This window comes from Lytechinus pictus, chromosome 14, assembly GCF_037042905.1.
Source record: "Lytechinus pictus isolate F3 Inbred chromosome 14, Lp3.0, whole genome shotgun sequence".
Taxonomy (NCBI): Eukaryota; Metazoa; Echinodermata; class Echinoidea; order Temnopleuroida; family Toxopneustidae; genus Lytechinus; species Lytechinus pictus.
The window spans coordinates 23,756,875-23,768,031 of record NC_087258.1 but is presented as its reverse complement, the minus strand read 5'-3'; the positions used below and the strand labels follow the sequence as shown (position 1 = coordinate 23,768,031).

Genomic DNA, 11,157 nt, shown 5'->3' with positions numbered 1-11,157 from the left:
AAGAAAGTTATAGCTGCTTTAAAATTGAGATCACTAATACTATGTAGATTTCAAATTGGCAACTGGGTAAGTAAATTATGACAAGGGGCAAGGACAACTTTCCAATAGGCCATGTACTTTATTATCAGGGATTTGTGGTTTTATCCTATAAATACCCATTCCCCTGGGGCAGTAATCTAAATATAACCCAGGTAGTATATTGTTTTATGTCCTCATGAAAGAAAATTATAATTTGAAATAAAACTTTTGGGAAAAATGACATTTTAGCCATAATATGTATTGGAGTACATGGAAGAGTAGTCCTTGCCTTACATCACTATGACATCCCATATGCGGCCAATTTTAAGTGTCCATGGGTATAGTGATTACTAATATTTACAACTTTTGAAAATTCATAACTTTCCTGTTGTTTGTCCAATATTGTTCAAACTTTCACCTATCAACTTGTCTGATTTTTCTTTTCCTTGTAAAAACATGTTTTCATTTGGGTTGGATTCCCCTTTAAGTCCTAGATAGGCATGTCTGATATCTGATGCCAGCTATAAAACTGATGTTTTCAGGAAAGCAACGTTTGGCAACTATTTTGCAAGCCAGATCGAGTAATTTGCTTGTTCGTATGACATAGATCTCAAGTTGAGCTGACAGTGTGAATTAAAATATAAAAATGAATTGTAGGCCTATTTTTATTCAGTCAGACACACACACAAATATTTTTTAGGGGAATTTGACATGCATGATGATGTTTTTTGGGGGGGTCAAACTTTTCCTGGAACAAAATAACCTCTATTTTGTAGTGAAAACCTTTTTTCTTCGTCAAATTTACGTGGAACAAATTTACTTCCATTTCATAGTGAAATACTTTTGTTTGGAGTCTGTCAAATTTTTAAAAAATCCCCGGCCCCCCCCCCCCCCCCATTGGAAAATCCTGGATCTACTCCTGATGGCAGAAATATTCCTCAAATAATAATAACAATAAGCTGCATAGCTTGGCAACGCATGATTAGAGGTCATAAGTTTGACATGATACATATTTAAAGAATCTCCCCTTCCTTGCAAAGACACTGAAACAGCCGCCGCCCTGCTTCAGCACCCTGGCGGGCCAACCAGTAAAGCCCGAAAGGTATTTTACCCCCATTTTGTTTCACTTTGTCTTTTTTTTTAATCATTTTCTACCCAATTTTATTTTTTCTGTATGCCTACTGAATGTTAGCATATATAGCGTGGATCCATATTGATGAGGGGGTGTGTCTTATTTGGCAACCATGTCATATTGGTTTTGCCATATATATGTTATTTGATTTTTTTTTTTTAAATATAAATATAATTTTAAAAATTATCTGAATTTGATATTTTCCCTATTCACTGTCTTTCCTTTTTTTAATACTTGAATTTACAATCAAGTATAGGTAGGGTCTATATGTCTCTGAATATTCAGGGCTTTCACTAAAAACATACATGGAAATTTAGAAGGGATACTATAGTATATATTATCTTGTTTGGGGGCCTCTTCAAGACACCGTAGCATAATTTGTGGTCGAAATTTTCTTTTCTCATGACGTAATGCTGGTTGCGTAATCTGTTACATAAATGATAAAAACCATTTTGTACAACGGGGTTCTTATCGTGTAATCCCCTACCCTATCTGGGACCAACTAGAACTGCCTATTTTAGCTCAAAACGACGAAGGGAGGACTTAGATATCACACATCTCATCATTTTTGTTCTCTCCGACTCCGTGCTCCAGTCAGTCAGTACAGCTATGGCAAAAGTTACAACAAGTAAGTGAATTGTAAATTTTATTCCTGCATCGGCTGTGGTGTGAGTGTGACTATAAATACCGCACACAGGTCAGGTCCGCCCCCGCGCCTTCGGCGGAGGAGACAGTGCAGTCTGATCCCGGCCCATTTAGATTTTAGGCCTAAACAATCTTTTTGAAGTTTAGCGGGGCCTACGTACGAAAACGAGTTGAAATTATGATTATTAGTTTGAACTTTGAACATCATGTCTAATCTTGAAGATAAAGTAAGCATTTGTACGGTTGTACTGTAGTATTTAGTAGTAAGACAAGATCTAAACCATGACCACTCATTCAATGAACAAGGTTAATATTATATAACTCATTCAATGAACAAGGTTATGATTAACCCAGGGAGCTCCGGCCCGCACAGCGGGCCGGAGCCCAGGGGCATACCGTGTATTTTACCATACTCACGGGACTAGGTCTAGGGTGATTTATGGTTTAAATATTTCTCCAAATGAATTGTGAAAACAGAAATTATGCACTTACCACGATTATATGGATGATCTAACGAGTGGCAGGATCCTGACATCTGGGCACAGACTGGAACCTCAAAAAACGAAAAGTTCTCTCCTTCTACCCCCGTCTCGATCGGCCATTTTTGTTATGAATTGTAACGCGTACGAAGCGGGCGGGAGCTCCCTGGGTTAGGTTATGATATAACCTTGTTCTCAGTTATATCTCCATGTGTGGCAAAATAAGAATGGCAATGTTTGGCTTATTTTCTCTTTTTCTTTGGGACAAATGCTTGATTTTTTTACACTGACAGTTTCCATTACACCAATTCGTCATACAACTTGGCCCTTAAGTAAATTTGATTCTTTAAATTTGTTTTTTCTTAATTAAAAATAGAGATTAAAAAATGACAATTTTCTTGCCATATTATTTTCCAATAGAGTTCGTACACAAAATATGCCCAAATTTCAAGTTTTTGAGCGCTCTAGTGAATACAAAAATTATTCCCAAGTTACTAATGATAAATAAATTGCAACTTTAGAAATTTTGGTCACAAAAGTGATATTTTAATCATTTTTTAAGTGTGTGCTCTGTACAGCATTGGCATGCCATATGCATAGGCATAGTCCAACCTGTAGATTCCCCACAGGCAGCAGGGTGTTTGCAGTGAACAAGTGAGCTAGACTAGAGTTTGTTCTTTATTTTTACTTTAGCCAAATATAATAAGTTGGCATCCACGCAATGCAGCCTGTCCAATTAAAAATGCTATGCAAATATGCCAATGGTCGAAATTAATTTGATGAGTGCTCCAAATGAGAATCGAGAGAGAGATAATTGAACAATAATGTTTTCAACCAAATTTCCTCTGCAGCAGCAAATTCCGCTTTCTAAGCTGCAACAGAAAATTTTGCATTTATCATGCAAGGCTAGATCATAGACATAGATGGCCAAATTATTCCGTCTTTTTTATGGTAAAAGAACTTTGATTATTTTGAAGCTTTTAGTTACAAAGAAGCAGGTAGTTAGAATTGGAAGGGTTAATATACCACAATACACCAAGTAGGTTAAGGGCAAACTTACATAATTCTCAATGTCATTGAAACTTATTAATTGAACATACATGTCTCCAATTTTGCCTAGAGTCAGGACCTTGAATCACATTTAGTTTAACATTTGAAATCAACTGTTACTAGTAAGAGTGTTTCGACTAGATTAGCCAGGTGTTGGATAAAACCTCAGTACGCAATGTTTAAAAAGTAGCATGATCCTTGAATAACATGCCAAAACATTGACAGCTGGCAGCCATCTGTTTCGAGTAGTTTTTAAACATTTTAAAAATAATTTCTCCTTGTACACAGCTCGCGATCGTGCAGCCGCCTTTAGGAGGTTAACAATGCAAATTCCCTTGACGGGGCTCATCGATTTTTGTCTTTATTTCATAAAAATATATAAAAAGAACTGGACCAAAATAAAGATTATTATTCCAGTTTTGGCCTGAAATGCACCCAAACGGGGAAAAATAAACTTAAAAGGGGGAAAAAGTGACTTACTTCAGCTGTCGCGCAACTCCCACTACCCTGGATTTTCCGAACTTCATACATTAACATATGGCCATTGAGTCCCTGTACAGATCGAGTTAGAACTTCAGTCTCTGTAGTTGGTGAGTGGAGCCAACGGAGTCAGCGGAACAACCAATATAACAGACAGAGACAGAAGCTTTTGGTCTAGCCAAAACACAGATTTTCTGGCTAGTGGCTCAGTATTGTGGTATTATAGTGGATTGGCAACCCAGGAATCACTGCCAGAAAGAGGAGCTTTTTAATTTCAGAGTATTTTTTTTTAAATGTCATCTTTGTTTATTCTATATGAGAGTCATTTAATCAAACCTGAGTGACAATTGTTACATTTTGAAACAGTTTCTGTCACATACAACAGGGAAGGGTCATGACCTACCGCTAGCCTAGCTACTCTGCTCGAATATGCGCTGCTCGTGTGCCCTGCACCATTTACCTGTATACATGAATGAGAAAAAAGGAGAGCAGTGAAACGTCGAGAGCTTTTATTACCCTTATTTTAAATACACACAGCTTCACCATGAAAAAAAGAAGGCACTGTGATGCCGACCAGATATCTTTAAAGATAACTCTAAGTTTGGATGGTCCAAACCAATTAAAATAAAGGGCGCTTCCCATAGGTTACTGCTACCAGTAAATGACTGTAGTCTGTTAACTTAATAGTAAAACGGTCATGGCAACCATGGCTATGATTTAGAGAAATATTAATATTATTTGATAACAATCTTTCTGCAGTTTCACTTGTTGAAAGCAACATCAACCCGAACGGTGTGATGCTGGTTCATTCTGAGAGAACAAACACTCCAGAAGATCCTACAGATCTGGTTGAACTAGCTCGACAAGTACAGAAGGTAAGAGGACTCTTGATACTACTCTCTCCTACTCCATTTGTCTCCTAAGTTTCTTTCTCCTTCAAGCTCTACCTCCTCCTTCATCTCATGCGACTTCTTCTCCTACATCATTCCTTCTATTTCTCCTTACCTTTGTCTTCTTCTTCCTCCTTTCTTTCTCCTCCCTTCTTCCTTCTTTCTCCTTCTTTATTCTTTCTTCTTAATTTCTTCTTCTCCTCTTCCTTCTTCTTCTGCTATTAGTATTAGTAGTAGAAGTAGTAGTGTAGAAGTATAGTATGGTTGTTAACATGGTTATTGTTATTATTGTAATATTGAGCCTTTAACACCAAGCTTACCAATCATCATCGAACATTTTTTTAAACAATTGATTGAACTAAAATGTACAATCTGATTAATCAATAACCTAAAATTGTGTTACAGGACCCTGATCTGTTATTTTGCTAAACCAAATTACCCACAAATCAAAACCGATGTTAATGGTTCGAGTTATCATTTCTGTATCATTTGTGATATTTAGTGCTTCTGATGAGTGGTCAACCTACCCACATATAAAGAGTAATTTTTTTTATTTTTTAGGCAGATGAATTTGTGAGGGCCAATGCCGGAAATCGATTGATGACGATTGCTGAACAGATCCGTCATCTCCAGGAGCAAGCCAAGAAGGTGTTGGAAGAAGCGAAGAGAGATGCAGAACTTCACCACGCAGCTTGCAACATCAAGAAAAGACCAGGACATCAGTATTATCTTTACATGAGGGACTCAGGACAGAAATACTTCTCTATTCTATCCCCTGAGGTGAGTTTCAAGTAAAATTTCATACACACAAGGTTACATACGGCTCAGTCCATTGTCCTGTAACACAGAGAAATCATTGTTCCAGAATCCAGATCCCCTTTCACAAAAAAAAGTCACACTCGGCGATCACGCTTTTGCACTTGCTATTCCCAAAACTATGAAATAGCCTGCAAATTGACATAAGATGTTCTCCATCACGTACTATCTTCAAATCAAAATTGAAAACATATCTCTTCAATTAAGAAAATTGTTGTGTACACACAAATGAGCTGAATATATTCATATAAACACTGTGCTACACAAATTTATGTTTATTAAAATTTATCATAAACATTTATCATAAACATAAACCTTACAATTGATCATGGAGTTTAATTTATGGCAGATTTTTTTATCCAAGTCTCTTTAAATCAATGTTCATTGTTTTTCATGAATGTGTAACACATACTCTGTAGATTTAATTGCATTCTGCCTATTAAAGGGGGGTGAACTGTGTGTGGTCTCTCATTAACTGTGTTATAAATACATATAGTCTTAAAATATACGTTTTCAGATATCTACTAATACAACAGAGAATAAATTGACCTATAATTGTATTTGTATATAGAAACTAAAATGTTTTGAGAGGGAAAATAATTGTTTTGCTACTTGGTAGCATAATTATTGCGGTATAAATGTATTGAGTAGTTAATCAGTATGTTCTCACTCAAGTGGGTCTATATTACTAGACTGCCCTAGTGTTACGGGTCAGGAAACTGGCCAGGTATCAGTAGTTGAGATGGCGCTTTTGGTTCGTATCTGCTTTAAATACATGTAAAAGATACATTGCACTAAGTTAAAAGAAAATGCGACTTGCCCGCATTTTGTCATATTTATCATATTATTTCCTTGCGTAGGAGTGGGGAAGCAGCTGTCCTCATGAATACTTAGGATGTTACAAACTTGAACACGACATGTCATGGACGCCGGAGAAGGATATACGCAAGAGAGGCGAGGAAATTGCTCTGATCGACAAACTCCTCTCAAGCCAGGCCAGTATTACCTACGACCCCCAGCCAAACTTTGACGGAATTATCCCAATTAAAGCGAGTGACGCCCCTCGGGTCCGCCAGGCAGAGAGCATGGACGACAGCTAGAAAGAGTCGGGATGAATCTTTAGACAACAGTTGAACAATATCCATACAAGAGCTGTCATAATGCTTTGGTGAAAAAATATGGAGTGAAATATTTTGATGATCCATTTACAGGTACATGTATGATCCATCTCCCATGTTTGTAGGATCATTTTCTGCTTATATGTATAAGCAGTGGCATATTCACAGTGGCCCATATTCTGAAGTCGGGTTTAACTTAAACTCAGGTTTAAAGTTATGGTTTAAGTATGGACAGCCAATTGTTACATAAATCACTAACAGTAGAGACATCATATTTCAGCTCATTTGGCTCTCCAATCATTCATAATTATCTAGGAAGTATATATAGATTATTGTCTTCACCATCGATGAATCAGGAAAGAGCACAGTAAACATAAGAAATGTACAACTTAATAAAAAAAAATTGATACTTTTGGCTTCCCATACTTAAACCACAACTTTAAACCTGAGTCTAAGTTAAACCTGACTTCAGAATACGGGCCATTGAGTCTAATATTGAGGCGGCATTATCCAATGTAAAGGAGTGAGATTTCTTTATGCCCCCCAAAACAAACTTTTGAAAGTAAAAATCTTATTTTGTGACAATTTTTAACATAATATCCAGAAAATAATTGCATACATTATTTTTATACTTTTCTCTTACATATACATGTCCTTTCATTTTCATCTTATTGTTTCTCAATCTGGGATTTATTCATTTATTTATTTTTATTTTTTATTTATTTATTTTTTTGGGGGGAGGCTAGTGACCCGAACCCCAATCTGTATGCCAATTCGAAATGCTACCATGGTCATTGATAAGTGGTTTTCTTATATAGTTATCAGACTCTGAATTGCTCAACCTATTGATTAATTAATTCTGTAATAGGTTTTGAACAAGGATTCTGGAGTTAAGCTGGACCATTCAGTAGGCAATGTGTCAAAGCTTGCATCAAATGAACCATTGTCAGTGATAGAAGTCTTTAGGCATCGGTCAGTCCTCAGGTTGATTTAACCGACATCTAATTTAACCAGGGCTGCACGATATTGTGTATTTGGGAATTTAATCATTAACAGCTGTAGAAACCAGAATTTGGCAATCTATGTCGTTATCCACAATAAAAGTAAAACATTTTCAAGTAATTTTCACTCATTATTTTTTACAACTAAGACTAGAGATGGTGGAATGAAAAATTGGTTAGGGTTGACATTTTTTTGTAACCCTTTCCACGGACCTCTATACATTCTAAAGACACACTGGCATTTCCATAAATTGGTTCTTCCAGCCCCCTACTTCACCTAACTGAGATCATGTCATTCTTTTATATGAACTAGAGAGATCATTTTTGGAAGGCCCCACATACATGAACAGGGGTTCGGACGTACCGATCTTATGGAATTCTCACTATTGGCAATTACCAGAAGTTCCTGGATTTATACATCATGTTTCATATTTTGTTTCTTTGATTATTTTTTTATTAATCAGCTGGTCACAAAGTTAAACGATCACTTTAAAAAACATTCACTTTTACACTATTTATGGATATGTGTCATCATACTGCACATTTGTGTGTAGGGGACAAGATTGTGTTATCTGTGATTGATTAAGCATTGCTTGGAAATTAAATAGCAATACATGTATTTTTAATCTTTTAATAGTTCAAAGCTATTTAATCATTTGGCAGATCACCATTTGAAGACCTTTTTCTTTGCTTAGAAAGTTGACCCTCCCGTATATTGGAAAAGAAAAATAAGTAAATAAATGTTCTAATAACATGATCCATACGACCATACAAGTCCCTGTCTGCTGTGCAAACCCTGAATTCGAGTTAAGGGTCTGAATGTGCAGCCCTTAATTGAAACAGCAAGTTTTAATTGTGCTAGTCTTTGCGTGGAGACTCACTTGTTGATCAAAGTTTCAATCAGGGTCTGTGCCTACAGACTAGTCCATACCTACCGAGTGTTCCTACATAATATATAGGGATATTCCTTTTTGGGGGGAAAGGACAATTGCTGTTTAAAAGTGTGTATTCGTATTTCTGTCAGAAATGTGTATGTAGTATTGAATAGGAACTTTAAGAATGCTCCTATTTCCTGGCTATCGGTGTTGGCAGGTATGCTTCATTTTTTTTTTGCTGCAGGAGTGTTTCATTTAATTATAATTTAAGATTTTCACTCTTTTTAAATTGAATAATCATTTGATCAGACCACATATTTTATTATTTTAAAATATGATGAATTATATGATTTCTATTATCTACATGTATGCATTGTTTTTTGTAGTGTATTAATGTATCGTGGTGACCCCTTTTTATAGGCATTGCTTTTGAATAAATAAATTGAATATTCATTCATTCCTGAAGATACAATTTAATTGTTAACATCAATTTGCAGTACTTATAAACAGTCTTATTGGCAATCGCAGGGCCCTGCATCACGGATAGATACAAATAATATTTACAATCGATTGTAATTTGGATTATATGATTTATCTGGGACTTGTAACAACAATCAAATGGGCCTTGATCGCCGACATGTATTCTGAATGAGTAGAAAAAAGAAATAATGAAGTAATGTAAATATTTCTAATTACATGTATTTCAGAAAATTGTAAATGAGCAATAAATTATTATATACCTATGAAAGTGTGCTTTATTCTGGTTTCTTTGCTATCAATTTTGTGTGAGAATAAAATTCATGCTTTTGTGATTAGTGTTAAAGAAGAGTTCAGAAAAATCAACTACCAGGGATAAGTCTGAAATAGTGAGACCAGGTTCACTATACTGTGGCTGCCTCTACTCTTTGACAAACACATAGAGCAGGGACAAAGGGGGGGGGGGGCTTGGTTGACTTCAGCCCCCCCCCCCTCCCCCACTTTTTCCAGAACCGTGTATAAAAACGTAAAAATGACCATCTGATTGTGATTTTTTGCATGGTCGGTCCCCACTTTTGGCTCAGCTCCCCCCCCCCCCCTTCTCACTTTCAAAACCGCTTCACGGCCCCTGCAGAGACAGAGTTTGTAGTCTAATTTCAACCTTCGAGATGGTGATATTTGTTAAAGTGTCAAGTATGAGTCTGTACTTGAAGAATATTTAAGTCGGAGTTGTTAAAGTGAATGCAGTTGAGAACTTTAATTTGGGAATACAACTTGACCATTAATAATTCTCTTTCAGAGCCCTATATTGAGATATTATTCATGGTTTATGTACAGAATGCCGCTGGCTCGTATTCTGAAGTCAAGTTTAACGTAGACCATGGTCTAACTCGGTGCTAAAATTATGGGGAGCCATTTTCTCCTTAACCCCCTTTCGTGCCCCCCCCCCTCCATAAAGTGGCACCTGGGGCACATGTCCCCCCCCCCCTCCATAAAGTGGCACCTGGGGCACATGTCCCCCCCCCCCATAATCTATTTACACCGCTGCATGCATTTTAGTGGATAAAGATTCACAGTATAGTTTTAAACTGTTGTATGATTACAATGCACTTGGTTTAGAATATGGCGATAATTTTAGCGCAAGAACGTCGAAAATGTGCCATGCATGCGGATCGAACCCGCAACCTCCTGATCAATCATAGGCGGGCGCTCTATCACTGATCCATCTGGTGTCTGGAGGAAGGCATTGAAAGAAGAAGAAAGTGAAGTAGACTGGACTAGTGTATTCAAATTCAAATTATGTTTTATGTCCAAAATAAAATATATTACCAATTCCTTACATGATATGCCTAATTACTCAGTTTCCAATGATATTATAACTTATAATAAACATAAGACATAATTTAGAACATTTTTTGCAAACAATTTGTAATACATAATTAATTAAGAATATTTTGGAAATGAGAGGGTGGGATATAAACTTAAAGTCTACAGGAGCTAGGGTACACTGCAAAACCTCTGGTGTTGATTTAACACCAGCCAGGAATCTATATTATGTCCACACCAGAGAAGTATTAAACATTACCAGTTTCGTTTTGATCTAACACCAGATAAGTGTTTATACCACACAAATTAGTGTTAAAACAGCATCGGTTTGATTCCAAACTGGTGTTGTTTCAATACTTCTCTGATGTGGACATATATAGATTCCGGGATAGTGTTAAATCAACACCGGAGTTTTTGCAGTGGATGCAAAATGGGGGAAATTGAGGGTAATAAGCAATATGTCTTTAAAGGGTCAAACATGCACTGCAGGGCAATACTTCTAAAAACTGCGACTGAGTAAGAAATTATCTTGTCATTAAAAACATATAAAATAATGAATCAACCTTTGACAAATTTACATCATAAAATAAATGACAAAGGAAAAAATATAAGATATGTGCCTACTTACAGTCCCTCTTAATCGAATTCTCGAATGTTCTCTTCACAGTGAGATCGAGATGCGTAACTGTATACTGTAAGGTCGAGACACTTGTCGAATCCAAGTCAAAATTCCTATACTATCTGATATCGACTGTTTGGCGGCAATAATGTTATAGTTGCAAACGTTCAAATGAGAAAGATTAATTGCACAAAAATAGTGAAATTAACACACTGCCCTCAGTGGGTTTGG

At 36.4% G+C, this 11,157-nt stretch overlaps 1 protein-coding gene across 1 annotated transcript; it reads left to right on the top strand.

Annotated features, from left to right (window-relative positions):
* Positions 1–1,515: 1,515 nt before the first annotated feature.
* Positions 1,516–9,252, top strand: LOC129276441 (uncharacterized protein C1orf50 homolog). The gene is made up of 4 exons (XM_054912817.2): positions 1,516–1,778; positions 4,564–4,679; positions 5,256–5,474; positions 6,371–9,252. Exons 1-4 carry the CDS (start codon positions 1,760–1,762, stop codon positions 6,608–6,610), a joined length of 594 nt encoding a protein of 197 aa, XP_054768792.2. The 5' UTR covers positions 1,516–1,759; the 3' UTR covers positions 6,611–9,252.
* Positions 9,253–11,157: the final 1,905 nt, after the last annotated feature.

Bases quoted from the DNA above. Each gene is read 5' to 3' on its own strand.
- LOC129276441 (XM_054912817.2), top strand. The intron at 4,680-5,255 runs GTAAGAGGACTC...TTTATTTTTTAG, and splicing joins TAGCTCGACAAGTACAGAAG to GCAGATGAATTTGTGAGGGC. The intron at 5,475-6,370 runs GTGAGTTTCAAG...TTCCTTGCGTAG, and splicing joins TCTCTATTCTATCCCCTGAG to GAGTGGGGAAGCAGCTGTCC.